Genomic DNA, 18,154 nt, shown 5'->3' with positions numbered 1-18,154 from the left:
ATTGGCTCCTTATTCAGCAGGATCCAAGGATCCATTCTAATCACACATTAGTGATTTTGTTTCTACCAACTCTGGGGAAAAGCCTTTCTTAGTACTTTATGCCACAGCAGAAGTCCATGTGTGGTGTTCCATGAAGTTGTAACATTAAATTTGCTTGTGTATCTTGTAGAAATCAACCTTGCTGACTTATAAGCACAAATCTAAAAGCATCTCATTTACTGAGGACCAAGAAGGGACATATAAGTAAAGTTTTAAAATATCTTAATTTACTCCCTTTAAATCTACGGGCTTATACAGTCAGACCATTTGTGATAGCAATGCTTTTAAATATGTTGTACATTTCGTAAGCAGATGAGACAGAATATCATTTAACATTCTCCTGAACACTCAACATTATCCCCAAGAACTCTGATGCCAAGGGAGATACCAAGAGATACCAAGAGAGCTGGTCTGGGAGTTGGAGAACTAAGTTGTCATCCTGGCTTTTTCATGACTTGATGTGTGACCCTCAGCAAGCTACTTCTGCCTTCTGGGTCTCATCGATACAATGAAGAGTGAGACTAGATGATTTTGAGATGGTTTCTTCCAATTGTGTGAGGTATTTATCAAGTTTTCAAGTACATGTAATGTTATGTTACTATTTTCCAAAGGGAATATAAGCACTTACATCCAGTGTCTTCTAGAATTTGGTAGGCTAGAGAAGCATAGATTAAACACAAGAGACAGCTATTATTAAATATTGCCATGACATATAATTTAATAAGACTAGGGTATGTTGAAATAATAAGCAAACTGCGTATAATTACCTGGCCATATTTTTCAGACCCAAACTCCTAGATTTTTTTTCCCTGTGATGTACTCGTTTGGTAAGTGGAAAAAAATAACTTCAACACTTCTGTCACTCCAAGTATCTACTTCCACAAGTAGAGACTACAATTAATATATATGTCCATAAAGAAATCTATTTCCATAAACTACATATGAAGACAGTTCCAGAGTGCAAAACAAGTTCCCTAAGCCCCTTCCAATTATGGAGGCAGTGACAATTAACAACTGATTTGGTGGAAAATTACTTTGTGCATTCAAAGCCTGAAATACTGCCAAAATGGGAGAGAATCAACAAAATAACATAGCCAGGCTAGATTGAATCCACAGGAAATATTATAGAAGAGGCACTTAATGAGCTGGGCAAAGGATGCTGCTTGCTCACCAGGTGAGGTTAATACAAGACCCTTTGCCCAAGCTTTCCATGACAATGCATTGCTAATTTTCTCAAGAAGAATCTGCTCCAGTGGTGAGTCACTGCCCTTTTACTGGCATTATTTTAATGATATGAGATAGAAGAAAAGGTCACAATTTAGATCAATGCCATCTTTGGATGACGGAATAGGTGAGTCATCAAATGAAATTAACGCTGAAGCATCGTTGCCATTTTTGCCGTCTATACTCTCTCCTAATACTCTCTACAAACAAAAAAATTCAATGAGATATTTCAGGAGAGCTGGTTGCTAGGTTTCAGCCTCATTGAAAGCTCTTCATTTCAGCATGGACAAGAAACATGGAAAATTTTCACGATAACGATATTAAATGTATCATGAGGCAGTCAAAGGGCTCAGATGTCTATATGTTGACAGTGGTAACTCTAGCGACTGACATAAAATACAAAAACAAAAGAAACTCAGCCGCAAGAACTTTAGAAATCATCTTAGTCCTTCCCTTTACTTTACAGAAGACACCAAGATTCAGAAAGGAAAGTGACTTGCCTAAAAGATCACACACTTAGAGGCAAGATGAGACGAGAAGCCAGGTCCTCCATCTCCTTAATCAATGTGCTTCCCAAACATCAGGCATTTTTGATTCATATATTTCATTTCAGACTTTAGATTTTACAAAATGTTTCTTATTACTGGTAACGGGAAACAGCAACCAAAACAAAGAAGATGACTTTTTTAAAAGATTTGAAAAGATTGTCAGTTTTTTAAAAGTCTTGATTAAAATATTTGTTATTAAAATGCGCTGTAACACCCCTCTAGAGAACATATACAGATGGAAACAAGCACAGGAAAAGATACTCCACATCATATATTATCAGGGAATTTTAAATTAAAACAACGAGATACCACTACACACCTATTAGAATGGCCAAAATCCAGAACACTGACAGCACCAAATATTGGTGAGGGTATGGGGGCAAGAGGAGTTCCCATTCATTGCTGGTAGGAATGCAAAATGGTACAGCCAGTCTGAAAGACAGTTTGGTGGTTTCTTATAAAACTCAACATACTCCTACCGTACGATCCAGCAATCTTGCTCCTTGATATTTATCGAAATGAGTTAAGAACTTATGTCCACACAAGAACCGGTACACGAATGCTTATCCTAGCTTTATTCATAATTGCCAAAACTTGGATGCCATCAAGATGTACTTCAGCAGGTGAATGGATAAATTGTGGTACATCCAGACAGTGGAGTATTATTCAGCAATAAAAATAAATGTGCTATTAAGCCACAAAAAGACATGGAAGAAGCATAAATGCATACTGCTAAGTGAAAGAAGCCAGTCTGGAAAGGCTACATATTGTAAGATTCCAACAATATGACATTCTGGAAAAAGGCAAAACTATGTAAACAGTAAAAAGATCAGTGGTTGCTAGGGACTTGGGTGGAGGAAGGAATGAATGGGTAAAGCACAGGAGAATTTTAAGGCAGTGAAACTATTCTGTGGGATATACTATAATGGTGGATACATGTGATTATACATTTGTCAAAAATGTACAACACCAAGAATGAACCCTAATGTATACTATGGAATTTAGGTGATAAAGATGTGTCAGTGTTAGGTTCATGTTGATGGTGGGGATGGCTGGGGGTGTGGGAGCAGGTGAGGAGGACATATGGAAACTCTGTACTTTCTGCTTAATTTTGCTATAAACTTAAAACTCCTCTAAAATATAAAGTACATGTTTTTTTTAAATGCTGTCGTTTTCTTTTAGGATGTTTTACAACTCAAAGATTTTGGATTAGGAAGTACAACACAGCCCACTGGGCTAGCTTACAAGGGAAAGCCTGATAGCTGCTAAGAAAATCCACTAAACATTCTTTAGAATATGAAAGATAATCACTTTATCCCAAAGAAGTTAAAGAGAAGATCTCATGAAATGCACTTTAAAAAATGCATATTTATTTTTATTTATTCATTTTTAAAAAAAAAAAACAAAAACCTACATTCTGGCTGCTATAACACACATTGCATATTTATAATGAAAATGAAAAAAATTAAATATTCAACATACCAATGTTTACTTTGTTCAAATGATTATATGTATTTTATTATGTGGTCAGAGTTCAGGAAGCTTGTTCCTTGAGTTCAATGTGACAAGCAAAACATCTGTTATGTCTAGCTAGAAGGGTCCTCCTAAAACAGCCACCTCAATGGTCTATGCTTGGATTATAGATAATCATAACATTAAATGAAGGTTATTATAAAGAGTCATTATTAGTAACAATAATCAAAGCTAAATGAAACAGATAACAATCAACATTAAAATGATCACTTGATATTGTGGAACAGCTACAGATTAAACTTTTAAAAACCACTGCATTAACAGAAAGAACATACATCTTCTAAAATGAAAACTATATCGACTTCTGAGATATAAATAACTGTGTGATCAAATGATATTAGTTATGAAGAATGTGCATTATGTAGAAAACATTGCGTTGAAGACAGAGATGGGGTCTAGTTCTGGAGGTCATTCACCGCTAGTAGTCCCCTACGTGTCAGGCCCAGCTGCCTCAGAGGCTTAAGAGAACAGAACACATATTAATATGAAACTAAATAGAAAGATTTCTAAAAAGGGACATAATACGGAATGACATCCATTCATTCACCACATGCCTTAGACACCTATTCTGTGCCAGGCATTGGGCAGAGTGGGAGAAAGATGTATTGACATGGTGCCTAACTGCATGGAAATGCATGGACCTCTAGAATTCACCCAGGCAGAAATGGGAGTAGGGGTTGAGAACCGTTTCATAAGGTTCCCTCTCAAACTCTTCAGCGCACCATTGTGTCACTGGTGTTTTGAGAAGCTGGTGACCTAGCCAGAGAACTGTGATGATGGGATTCCAGCTTTTAGAGGCTGCCCACAGCCCCTGGTTTGCAGCTCTCCTCCTCCATCAGCCAAGCCAGGAACAGCAGGTTGAGTCCTTCTGATATCACATCACTCTAACTTCCTCCTGAACTTCCCTCTTCCACTTTTAAGGACCTGTATTAGTTCCTTGTGGCAGCCATAACAGATTATCACACATTTGGTGGTTTAATCCATTTATGCCTAGTGTTTCACTATTGGAACGCTAAGCTTGTGGGAATTATTTCTATCCTACTGCTCGAGGTCATCACCAAGGTCTGATTTTTCACACAAAAAAATCTGCAACCTCCAGCATAATGGGTTAAAACAGTAGAAATGTATTTTCTCATAGTTCTAGAGGTCAGAAATCCTAAATCAAGGCATCAAGAGAGCCACACTCCTCCGAGAGGCTCTGGGGGAGAATCCTTCCTTGCCTCTTCCAGCTTTTGGTGGCCCCAGGCTTCCTTGGCTTGTGGCTGACTCACTCCCATCTCTGCCTCCATCTTCACATGGCTGTCTCCTCTGCATGGGTATGTCTCAAATTCCCTCTGCTCTCTCTTATATGTATGCATGTGATAGCACTTAGGATTTCAAAAATTATCAAGAATTATCCCATCCAGATAATCCAGGATAAACAGTTCCTCTCAACATCCTTCATCACTTTTCCCGTATAAGGTAATACTCACTCTTTTCCTACATAAGGTAATATCCACAGGTTCTAGGAAATAATAAGTGAATATATCTTTGGGGTACCATATTTTTAGCCAACCACAAGAGCCTGTGACAAATAACACTGGGCCCACCCAAAAAAATTGATAATATTCTCCCTGTCTTAAAGTCAGCTGAGAGGCAGACTTAATTCCATCTACAACCTTAATTCTCCCCTGCCAGATCAAGTAACATATTTACAGGTTCTAAGCATTCAGATGAGCATATCTGATGGGTCATTATTCTGCCTAGCACACCATGTAACAACTGTTATATACCAAATTGTGTCCCCTCTAAAAAATTCATATGTTGAAGTCCTAAACACTAGTACCTGAGAATGTGACTATATATGGAGATAGGCTCTTTAAAGAGGTAACTAAGGTAAAACAAGGTCATTAGGATGGGCCCTAATCCAGTGTGACTGGGGTCCTTGTAAGAAGTGATTAGGACACAAATGCCACACAGAGGGAAGATCAAGAGAAGACACAGGGAGAAGACGGTCATCTACAAGCCAAGGAGAGATACCTCAGAAGGAACCAGCCCTGCCTACACCTTGATCTTGGACTTCCAGCCTCCAGAACTGGGAGACAATGCATTTCTGTTGTTGAAGCCCCCTAGTCCATGGTACTCTTTTACAGCAGTCACAGGAAACTCATAAAGTCATCTAATCAAGGAAGCTATAAGGGAAGGGAACAGACAGGGAGTGGGAATCTTGGAGCATCTTAAAATTCAGCCTACCACAGGTGACAGTCCCCACCAGACTGTCCAAGTCATTTGGAAGAAATTGTCTAACTTTTCTTGCTTATTCCATTTTCCTGGGCTTTCTATTCATTTCCCACTCAAATTTTTATCTTAATTCTAATTGGTCTGAGGTGAGTTCGGAAGGAGGGTGAGTAAAGGGTGGAAGAGGACTGTGTCTCTAGCTAGCAGCAGCAGAAATGGTAGAGGAAAAAATGCATGGTGCCCTTGGCCTGTCCTACATACAATTCTTATGAAAGAAATGGTAGACATGTGAACAGACTTCATTTTTCACAGCCCCTAGTTTCATTTTCTATTGTGAATATTTTTAAAGCAACAAAATCTGGCTATCCAACGTACATTTTTCTTTAAAATGTATATTTTTATAATTTACACATAGCTGGGAAAATCAGATTCTGTTTCTACTCTAATTCATTCTTTATGTGCATGTTCACAGGCCAGAGCTAAACATGATAACATTGCTGATAATTGCAGAATCGCAGCAACAGAGCAAGAGAAAGAGAACTGGTGGGTCTTCCCAGACCTGTGTCAGCAGGACACATCAAGAGCATTCTATGAAACCATACTAAATGGGAAAGCCCCGCCCCCACATCCATGAACAGCATACCCAGCTTCCCTGCTGCTCTGTTTGCGTGCAAAAAACCACAGATGTAGTGGTGAGGGATGGGGTTGGGGCTGGTTGAGAAAGGGGGGTGTGTTTTAGGGCTTCAGAGCAAAATGCAGAGTCCTGGGAACAGAGTGCTACAGATACAGATGGGAGGAAAAAAATCTGATGCCCCTCCAACCATTTTGGTCTTCTTCCTGAGGCAGAGCAGACAATTTGGCACAGGGGGCCTGTGTTGTTATCTTCCCATTTAGTAGGGGCTGGCCAAACTCTCATGCAACTCTGAGGTCCTAGGGATTCAGTGGTGAATAAAACAAAGTGCCTACCTTCCTGCACTTACATTTTAGTGGAAGGAGGTGGCTAATAAAATAATTTCACCCAGTATTAAGTGTTGTGATAGCAATGGGAGTCTCACCGCTTTAGGTTGTCAGGGGAAACCTCTCTGAGGTGGCATGAGCATTGTGACCTGAAGGGTGAGGAAGAGCCAGCTGTGAGAAGATCTGGGAAGAGGGTACCAGGCAGAGGGAACAGCTAATGGGACTCAGTATGGGAGGTTCGGGGAACACCAAGAAGTCCAGGAGGCTGGCAAATGGTGAGCAAGTGGGGTGGGAATGAAGTGAAAGGAAGTGGCCTGGCTTGTAGGCCACATATGGAGTCTAAATCTTCCTGAGTGAGATGGGGAGCTATTGGGAGGATTTTGAGCAGAGGCATGGTATGCCTGATCTATTATCTTTAAAGGAAACTTCTAGTTGCTTTGTGGCAAAGTGACCACAGGTGCAAGAAGGGCAGCAGAAACCAATTTGAGGCTCCAGGCGAGGAGTAAATCTGGGCTGGCCCGAAGTGGGAGCAGTGAAGGTGGTGAGATGCACACAGATGCAGGGTGTGCCATTTGTAGTATCCCCTCCCTCAGGGCTGCTGGATCCTCTTTTGGAGGAAAGCATCCCTGGGTTGCCAGGTTGCGAACTAATGTTCTCCACCTTCATCCTGTATTTACCAAAAGGGCTAACCTCAATGCATCTTTAATGGGCGCATGAGCAGGGCGTATGTGAAAGGAAGTGCAGGCACGTAAGCAGTGAAAGGTAATGGGGTGCAGGGAAGCCAGAGGGTTAATAGCACAAATGTGCCTAGAAACCATTTCTGCTTTTCTCCATTACCTCTCTGGTTTAGAAATCTCAGATTCACATACTCCTATTGGTTTTCCTTCTCTCCAAAGTCCACAGCAGTGAGGATTCCAAATAAGAAAAAGGCATCACAGGCACAGCAGTGGCCATGTCTATCTACGCACGCCTCAGTTGTTTCTTAAGTTGGCTGTTCCCCGTACTAAAATTTTCATTCAACATCATTCATTAGCACTGAAGCAAAGTCAATATGGATTGTCAGGAACCCAGTAAAGGTCTCCTTATTTTAAATTGCACCTTCGATATAGCATTATCAACATTCTACCTTTGCCTAATAAGGTGTGTGCTTACTTCAGGCTTTATACAAACATCTTCAAGTCCATCATTAAACACATACACTGGGAGGCACAATTCTAAATCTCCAGCAGTAGTTCTCAATCCAGCTTCATGTTGATCACTGCCTGTTCCAAATTTTTTTTTTTTTTTTTTTGAGACAGAGTATTGCTCTGTCACCAGGCTCTCGGCTCACTGCAACCTCCACCTCCCAGGTTCAAGTGATTCTCCTGCCACAGCCTCCTGAGTAGCTGGAACTACAGGCACGCACCACTGCACTCAGCTAATTTTTGTATTTTTAGTAGAGATAGGGTTTCACCACATTGGCCAGGATGGTCTCTATCTCTTGACCTCGTGGTCCGCCGCCTCGGCCTCCCAAAGTGCTGGGATTACAGGCGTGAGCCACCACGCCCCGCCCCAAAGAGCTTTCTAGGCCCCCACCCCCAGAGAGTCCGATTCAGAAGGTCTGGGTTACATTTAGGCAATCAGTTATTTTTAATAAATCCTACAAGGTGATTCCAGTAAACTTTCAGAACTGCTGTCCTGTAGTTTCTGCAATGCCATTACCTGTTTCCTGAGTTCCCTGGACATCTCATAACCTATAAAATTTGTTAATACTAAGACGTCTCAAATGTGTTTGGGAAGGGGATATTAACATTTATTAGTAAGAATTAGCTGGAGTCCTCAGAAGCACAGGAAGGAGCTGGAGTGCAATCAATGGGTGATTAGAGGACAGAGGACACAGGACATTAGTCATGAGGGGGTGGCATGTGGACGTCGTCAGGAATTATCTATTTCCACATTTAATTAGCCATAACTATTTCTCAACTCTCCTTTAGGGGCATTTGAAGCCCACCCCAGACGAAGTATAACCAGCCCTTTACAGCTCAACACCCGTCCCCCACACTCCCAATCAGTTTGAGCATTTCTGGTTGACATTTACTGCATAAAAACTTATCCTTGACAGCTCTCTATATAATCTACATAGCACAAACAGAGGCCAACGAACAAATTTTTTAAAGTGAGCTCTGTACATCTTCTACATGTTATAAAACGAGAAGCAGGCAAACAAATTTTTAAAAACAGAGCGGTTAATAAAACATTAATTGAATCAGGACACAGCAAAGTAGCACTACAAACACTTTTTTTAATGACATCAGATGGTAAATTTATACAAATTACAAGCTACAATATAGTGAATATAAAATCCATCCAGAAAACGGTTAGAAAAGCATCACTTAACAGAAGTAAATCGGATTCAAGTAGCTAAAGAACTCAAGCCCCCCATTTTGATGATTATACACGGCTTGAAATGCAGCACATCTAAATCCTCCCCCTAGTCAGGGCACTATTCAATACTACAGCATATTCAATGACTCTAGTGATTTAAAGATTCTAACACTTTTAGCATCGACGTCAAGAGACATCTCGTAACAGGTTCACTATGCAAAACTCAAATGAGAATGTGTGAACGTTCTTTGCAAACTGTAAGGTGCTGTGCAGATGTTGTTAGCTATTGCTATTATTACTGTTCAGTGAGATTACACTGAACGTGGGAAAAAGGAAGACTACTCTGTATAACTGACAAATATGACTTACAGAACATCTTAAAAGGAATGCAGATATTACTTTCAAATACACATAGCAACAACACAGGCAAGGAAAGTGTGGCCAGGAGTGATGTCGAGGAATTCCTATTTTAAGGAATATATAAAGGATTAAGCTATTCATAGATTATGTGTAATATTTATCATTAGATTCCCAAAGTCCCTGAAAATAATTTATTTTTAAGGCGACCCTTTCCCCCTGAAAAGGGAAAAAGAAATCTTGTCAGGTTACTAATGTGCTGCTTCAGCCAGCTCTTGTAAAAATTATCTTAAACATAGGAGTACAGTCTGAATTAATAGTTATACTAATCTGGTGGGTGACACAGAGTGCTTGACCGCAGAGAAACCTGCCACTGACCTCAGACAAGTGACAAATTCTGTGTCAGAGTTGAACCATAAGTTTACAACTTCACTTGGGCATAAATTAAACAATAAACATGAACTTGTCTAGAGATAAGAAATACACACTAGGTACATCTAAAATCGGATTTAAATCCTTTTTATGTACTTTCGGGTTTCATCTTTCTTTGTATATACCCCACTTGTTTAACTGATTTTAGTGGTCTCCTTGGGTATTCTAACTGTATACATAAAATTGACATGAAAATGGAAAACAAACGCCAAACAAGTCAATTGGTTGTTTCTTTTGGCAAAGCTGATGACATTTTCATGATGAAAATGTTCTAATTATTAGGCCAGGCATGGTGGCTGATACCTGTAATCCCAGCACTTTGGGAGGCGGAGGCGGGTGGATCACCTGAGGTCAGGAGTTCGAGACTAGCCTGGCTAACATGGTGAAACCCCGTCTCTACTAAAAATACAAAAATTAGCCGGGTGTGGTGGCACGCACCTGTCATCTGAGGTACTCAGGGGGCTGAGGCAGGAGAACTGCTTGAACCCGGGAGGCGGAGGTTGCAGTGAGCCGAGATTGCGCCCTTGCACTCCAGCCTGGGCAAGAAGGGCAAAACTCCGTCTCGAAAAAAAAAAAAAAGAAAAAAGAAAACAAAATGTTCTAATTATTAAAATGTATTTCTGTTAGATTTCCATGAAACATGGGGATTTTTAATGGCAGGTTTAAATTTTTTTTCACTAACAACCCCAAACCAAATTCTACTGTTATATGTACAATGGTATCCATTTGAAGAACTAATGACATCAGATACATTCTACAGCAGACTTTTCATTTCTCAACACAAATGAGAAAAAGGACTACATTCTCCAGGGCCAAACAGGAGGTGAGGAAGGTAATGTGTTACCGTAAATAGGGTTAAATCAGTAGTTTGGACTGACACTTCAAGTTATATCTCCTAACTGAGGTTATTCTTACAATCAGTTTTCAAACAATAGGGAACATATTTCTACCTTAAAACATGTATAAGGGCTCAACTGTAGCTTTCCTTTCTATACATCTTGAAGTATATACATTGTGTAAAAGGAAACTAGTGAGACACTTTGAAAAATAAATCTATTTGTCAAATACCATATGTTATTTAACATAGTTAAAAACAGCAGCAAACTAGTGAGTTAACAGTTAAAATTCTAGGAAAAAACTGCTTTGAAAACAAGCCTATTTTGTTATAAGCCTAAATATCAACCCTAGCATTTGATTTTAACCTTCAAACATTTGGCGCTTTTTCCAAGAGGAAATTACAACTGCCTTTGCATATGCCCCTGGTTTAAATACTTGCAGAAAAATACCCATGTATCATTACCTATTCAGCAAATGCCTGAAACCAAAACAATAATCCAACATTGGACAGTAACATTTTACAAACAGCATAAGATCCCAAAAGCACAAGAAATACCTTGGCATTATATAAAAAGAAATTAGGTGGACAATTCTAAATACAACAATACTTCTTAATTAGGGACCATCTAGAAATCTACCACATACTACCCTAGACTCAAATGTCATTATACTAAAATTGTAGTCTTTAAGCAAGAATTAAAAACAGTTCCATAATAATCATACCGATCTTTCACTTTTCTCAACAGTTAAACACAAATGCTATTTGACTTTCATGACTAATCATCCCTCTATTCCTTTAGTCCAGTTTCACAACATAAAAAATAAATGTGAACAACAAATCGGTAATGGTTTCACATACTTAAGCAAGAATCCTAAGTATTAGGATTATCAGTAACAGAAAATTTGAATTTTAAGAGAATAAAGATAGAATGTGTTTATTTAGAAAATGGTCAATAAGGCCAGGCGTGGTGGCTCACGCCTGTAATCCCAGCACTTTCGGAGGCCGAGGCGGGTGGATCACCTGAGGTCACAAGTTCAAGATTAGCCTGGACAACATGGTGAAACCCCGTCTCTACAAAAAAATACAAAAAAAAATTAGCCAGGCGTGGTGGCAGGCATCCGTAGTCCCAGCTACTTGGGAGGCTGAGGTGGAGAATCACTTGAACCCAGGAGGCAGAGGTTGCAGTGAGCCGAGATTGCACCACTGCACTCCAGCCTGGGTGACAGAGCAAAACTCTGTCTCAAAAAAAAATAAATAAATAAAATAAAGAAAAAGAAAAAGAAAATGGCCAATAATCACTCATCTGAAAAAATGCAAATAGCTGTCAGGAAAAGCTGGCAGAATTTGAACTTGTAAGCTAAACTTTTAGTGTGTATCAAACTAGCATTAAGAAATGGCTTTCAAAAATGAATACGGGATATCAACTAAAATAGAGGTTATTTTTAGATGGCAACATTATGGGGAATTTTGATTTTTTTTCCTGTTTGAATATGTATTTTTCCAGTTTTCTACAAAGAACATATACTATGATTTTATAATTAAAAAACAAATGCTTGTGGGAGTGTTTTTAGATTGCACATAATTAGTACCAAATAACTAGAAAGAACACAGACTAAAGATACGAAAATAAAATCAAGGGTTTTTTCCATCAGATATGCCCAAGGAGAATACTTTTTGGGTGAAAAAAAAAACGTTTTCCAGATTGTTTCCACTCCTAACATATGCAAAAATGAACATATTTAAATGCAAATTCCTATCATATACACTACAATTTTAAAAAATAGTAAAAAAAAAATTTTAAATGGAGCTTCCTCGAACCTTTTAATTGAAGCCTAGCTTCAATGTTGAATGAGGAAGCAAAGTATCTCATTAAAAAGTTGGTCTGCAAAGCACAAAGCTGGCCTGCAAGGGGACTTGAAGGAAGCAGGCTGAGTGTTTGAGTAGTGAGATCTTTGCTTTGCTCTTTAGATCCTTCAGTAAGCTAAGGTCCTTTTACCTGAATGGATGTAATTTAGCCTAGTTTTCCCATAAAATAATGTAATGGATAATTCTTATTGACTAGGGATTACACTTCATGTGAAATTCCTCAGTGACATTCAGATTAATTCCAGTGTCCACAATTTAAGCAACTTTCCATAGGAAATTAAAATCCCAAATCCAAGGACCTGGTATTTTCATGCTAAAGAAAGCATTCCAGCGTAAAGTGGAGTTTAATTTGCTTCACTGTGTGCATCTTAATATATCTAAATGAGTAAAACTCAAAAGCAACCGTAAGTCAGAATACTATAAAACATGTTTTGTTGAAAGATAAAATTCCTTCCAGAGTATTGTCTAATTAAATTAACATATTTCTTTGTAACTAATTTAACTTTTCCAAATTCTCATTTGCAAATCAGATTCATACAGTTAAAACTGAATATACACACCAACATATTAGAAAGATCAAAATTTACACTACTCAAACGTGACTCCTTAAGACTGACTTTAACATGTTCTTTCAACTTTATTCAAATCAGATGGCCCCCTCCAGCATTTATCATTTTAAAAAATGAATTTAATGCTATCAAAAGGTGATGTTCACTTTAATCCTGTTTGCCTTCACGCCACTGTCGTGAGCCTTCATTCCAGGCCACATACACAAAGAGGGCCAGCACCACATGGACGGCGACCACTGCAACAATAGCAGCGTAAAAATAGCTGTCCCTATTGGACATCCCAAGGGCGCCTATCAAGAGAAAAAAAACAGTTTCCATTTTATTGCAAAATTTACCAAAGTACAAAAAAAAAAAACAAAGCATCCTAATTTTTATGATGTATTTATTTAACTAGTCAGGCAATTAAAAAGTAATATTTTGGGTGGTAATGAATAAAGTATTCACTAAAAGATATGAGTACCTTCTATATATTAAGAACATTATGTTGGCCGGGCGCAGTGGCTCACGCCTGTAATCCCAGCACTTTGGGAGGCCAAGACGGGCAGATCACGAGGTCAGGAGATGGAAACCATGCTGGCTAACACCGTGAAACCCCGTCTCTACTAAAAATACAAAAAAATTAGCCAGGCGTAGTGGCAGGCGCCTGTAGTCCCAGCTACTCGGGAGGCTGAGGCAGCAGAATGGCATGAACCTGGGAGGCAGAGCTTGACGCGAGCCGAGATCGCACCACTGCACTCCAGCCTGGGCGACTGAGCGAGACTCCGGCTCAAAAACAAACAAACAAACAAACATTGTTTTAAACAAAACCATAATTATAAAGACTTCAGGCCGGGTGCGGTGGCTCACGCTTGTAATCCCAGCACTCTGGGAGGCCGAGGCGGGTGGATCACCTGAGGTCACGAGTTCGAGACCAGCCTGGCCAACATGGCGAAACCCCGTCTCTTCTAAAAATACCAAAAATCAGTCGGGGGTAGTGACGGGTGCCTGTAATCCCAGATACTCAGGAGGCTGAGACAGGAGAATCGCTTGAACATGGGAGGCGGGGGTTGCGGTGAGCCGAGATCGCGCCATTGCACTCCAGCCTGTGCAACAAGAGTGAAACTGTCTCAAAAAAAAAAAAAATTTCAACATCAAAAAGGGGACTTCATTCTCTCTTCCTTCCATTATCTGACACTAAAGTCCATTCCCCCAAAATTCCTCCTCCCATGTCAGCCAACCCCTATTCTTTAAAAGGTACTAAGAGAAAGGATTTGCAAGCTATTTCACAGAAAACCATAGGAAAACTGTCAAGCTGAAACAACAAGTTATTTCATAAAGACTCATTATGAGCAATATGATTTTTTGAAAAGCTAAACAAGAAAAAAATAAGAATACCCAGTTTAAAGATATAAAGAGGTCATAAAAGCACAGAATCTTAAATTGGGGGAAAACATCTTGTTTTAATGGGTCTAAGATTACCTTCAAATATATAAGATTTAGTTGTGAAATATAACCCAATAGGAACAGTGATCATTAAAGCTGTGAAGAACAGGAGCGTCTTCAGTGTAGATGCTAATGAGCTTTCATTTCTGGAATAAAGTAAACAAAGAGAAAATCAGAACCTGCACAGTCATATCCAAATGCTCTTATGTCCCTGAAACTATAAACATCCACAAATGAGATGCTATGCAGGAGGAAGATCACAGGCAGGGACTCGTAATCCGAAGATCCTAGAGAACCAGCTGTGGGTAGTGGGAATTTCTTGAGCTGGAACATGAAGATTATACACCACCTTTAGGGACTGTCATTCATATCCAGTGTAAGACGAAGCGTCAGGGCACCTCAGATCAACTGCCAACAAGCTGGGTGAACAAACTAAGTGAAGAAACTCAGTGCCCCTGCCTCTGGAACTGGAGCTTTTACCCAGGGAAGCCACGGCGGACAGCGGCACCAGTGCCCAACCCATGCGGCAACCGTGTCCACCAGCACCAGACACCAGACCTGGGAACGCAGCAGGCACCATGGGTGGATCAGCGCGCCCTCTTTTGCTGGAATCAGAGCTTCTGTCAGGGGAAGCCACCAGCTTGCTGTCCTCCAGCATGAGACAGTGGACCAGGGAACTAACGAGGCAGACACACCTGTGCACCCTCCCACACTGGAATCAGAGCTTTTGCCCAGGGAAGCCACTGTCACACCGGTCCCTGAGCCCACGCAGCAACCCTGACCACCAGCACCAGACACCAGACCAGGGAACTCGGCAGGCACCACGGGTGGAGCAGTGTGCCCTCTCCCGCTGGAATCGGAGCTTGCATCTGGGAAAGCTGCCAGCCTCCTGTCCTCCAGCACCAGACAGTGGACCAGCAAACTAACCAGGTGGAGCCGACGCACCAGCGTGCCCTCCCCCACTGGGATCAGAGCTTTGGCCCAGGGGAAGCCACTGCCACACCAGTCCCTGAGCCCATGCAGCAACCCTGACCACCAGCACCAGACACCAGACCACTGAAGGAGGTAGGCAGAGCGAACGGACCAGTGCGCCGTCCCCAGCTGGAATAGGAACTTCTGTTATGGGTGAAAAATCGAGCTAGAGAGAATACTTCCAAACACGTTTTAAGAGGCTCAAATCACCTTGATACCTAAGCCAGACAGACACAGCAAGAAAACTACAGGACAACATCACTGATGAACACTGGTGCAAAATTCCTCAATAACATATTTTCAAACCAAATTCAACAATAATCAGGCCAGGTGTGGTGGCTCACACCTGTAATCCCAGCACTTTGGGAGGCCGAGGCAGGTGGATCACTTGAGGCCAGGAGTTCGAGATCAGCCTGGCCAACATGGCAAAACCCAGTCTCTACTAAAAATACAAAAATTAGCTGAGAGTGGTGGCGTGTGCCTATAGTCCCAGCTACTTGGGAGGCCAAGGCACAAGAATCCCTTGATCCTGGGAGGCAGAGGTTGCAATGAGCCAAAATCACACTCCAGTCTGGGCAACAGAGCAAGACTCTGTCACAAACAAACAAAACCAATACATCAAAAAGATTATATATTATGACCAAGTAGGATCATCTCAGTTGATGCAGAAAAAGCACTTGACAAACTTCCGCATCCTTTACTGAGCTGAAAAAGAAATCAAGAAAACAATCTCATTTATAATAGCATTAAAAAAAAATACTTAGGGGCCAGGCTCAGTGGCTCATGCCTGTAATCCCAGCACTTTGGGAAGGCTGAGGCTTGAGGCCGGGAGTTTGACGCAAGCCTAGGTAACATAGCAAAACCCCACCTCTACAAAAAAAAATTTTGACAATTCGCTGGGCATGGTGGCACGTGCCTGTAATCTCAGCTACTCAAGAGGCTGAAGTGGGAGGATTGTTTGAGCCCCAGAGGTCAAGGCTGCAGTGAGCAGTGATTGGGGCACTTTACTCTGGCCTGGGTGACAGAGCAAGACTCTATTTCAAAAAAAAAGAAACTTAGGAATAAATTTAACCAAGGCGATGAGTGACTTGTACACTGAAAAGTATAAAACACTGATGAAAGAAATTGAAGATGACACAAATAAATGTAAAGATATCCTGTGTTCATGGATTGGAAGAATTAATACTGTTGAAATGTCCACAGCACCCAAAGCAACATACAGATATAACACAATCTCTATCAAAATTCCAGTAGCATTCTTCATTAAAATAGAAAAACAATCCTAAAATTCATCATACAGAACCACAAAAAACCCCAAATAGCCAAAGCAACGCTGAAAAAGTTGTAAGCGTCACACTTTCTGATTTAAAATATTACAGTTATAGTAATCAAAACAATATGGTATTGGCATAAAAACAGAAACATATAACAATGAAACAGAATAGAGCCCAGAAATAAATCCAAACATATATGGCCAACTAATCTTCGACAGGGGTGTTAAGAGGAACACAATGGGGAAAGGACAGTCCCTTCAATAAGTGGTACTGGGAAAACAGGATTTCTACATGCAAAGAAAAAAACTGGACTCTTACACCATAAACAAAAATCAACCCAAAATGGATAAAATAACTAAAACATAAAGATATAAAGTTTTAAGACATAAAAGAACACAGAGGGAAAGGTCCTTAACATTGGCCTCAATAATGATTTTTTGCATATCACACCAAAAGCTCAGGCTACAAAAGAAAAAATAAAGCGGCTTGCATCAAACTAAAAAGCTTCTGTACTGCAAAGGAAACAATCAACAAAATGAAAAGGCAGCTTACAGACTAGGAAAACATATTTGCGAACCACCTATCTTGTAAGGGGTTAATATCCCAAAATTTATAAAGAACTCTTACAACTCAGCAGAAAAACCACCTGATTAAAATATGGACAACAGCTGGACAGACATTTCTCCAAAGACATAAAAATGGCCAAGAGATAAATGAAAATGTGCTCAACATCACTAAATCATCAGGGAAATGCAAATCAAAACCACTATGAGATATAGTCTCACACTTCTAAGGACAGCTATTATCAAAAAGGCAAGTGATAACAAATGTTTGTAAAAGTGTGGAGAAAAAGAAACCCTACTACATTGTGACTGGAAATGTAGACTGGTACAGCCATTATGGAAAACAGTTCCTAAAGAAATTAAAAATAGAACTACCACACAGCCCAGCAATCTCTCTTCTGGAATATAACCAAAGGAGATGAAATCACTACCTTGTAAAAATACCTGCACTTCCATGTTCATTGCAGCATTATTCACAATAGCCAAGATTTGAAAACAACCTACGTGTATGTAGACAGACAAAATAAAGAAACCGTAGTGTATATATACAAGGGAATATTTTATTCAGCCTTAAAAGAGGACATCTGCCATTTGCCACAACATGGATGGACCTGGAAGACATTATGTTAAGTAAAATAAGCCAAACGCAGAAAGACAAATACTACATGAGCTCACTTATATGTGGAATCTTTAAAAAAAAAAAAAAAAGGTCAATGGTCAACTGCACAGGGACAGAGAATAAAACAGTAGTTACCATGGCGGTGGGGGTGGGAGGCTGGAGGGGAGGAAATAGGAAGATATACATCAAAGGACACAAAGCAGTAGATATATGGATTAACAAGTGAGATAGCTAATGTACAAGAGGACTATAGGCAATAAAGTTGCATGGTATTAGGGACTTTTGTAAATAAGATTTTAGCTGCCTCTGGTCACACACACACAAAAGTATGTGAGATGACAGATATATTAATCTGCTTCA

At 40.1% G+C, this 18,154-nt stretch overlaps 1 protein-coding gene across 3 annotated transcripts in view; it reads right to left on the bottom strand.

Moving 5' to 3' along the window:
- The window catches only part of VMA21 (vacuolar ATPase assembly factor VMA21), an 89,793-nt gene that overhangs the window by 68,161 nt on the left and 3,478 nt on the right, over positions 1–18,154 (bottom strand). For 2 of the 3 annotated variants that reach the window (XM_034950614.2, XM_003804525.4), the window contains exons 2-3: positions 14,403–14,512; positions 8,780–13,234 (exon numbers count right to left, since the gene is read on the bottom strand). The exons of the other annotated variant lie outside the window; for it this stretch is intronic. In XM_034950614.2, coding sequence (XP_034806505.1) covers positions 13,092–13,234; positions 14,403–14,512 — 253 coding nt within the window. In that variant the 3' untranslated portion in view covers positions 8,780–13,091. Of the gene's footprint in view, positions 1–8,779; positions 13,235–14,402; positions 14,513–18,154 lie in introns of those variants that run through there. 3 annotated transcript variants of the gene reach the window in all.

Source organism: Pan paniscus, chromosome X (genome assembly GCF_029289425.2).
Source record: "Pan paniscus chromosome X, NHGRI_mPanPan1-v2.0_pri, whole genome shotgun sequence".
In the NCBI taxonomy this organism is placed as follows: domain Eukaryota; kingdom Metazoa; phylum Chordata; class Mammalia; order Primates; family Hominidae; genus Pan; species Pan paniscus.
This window is presented reverse-complemented; position numbering and strand designations above follow the sequence as displayed.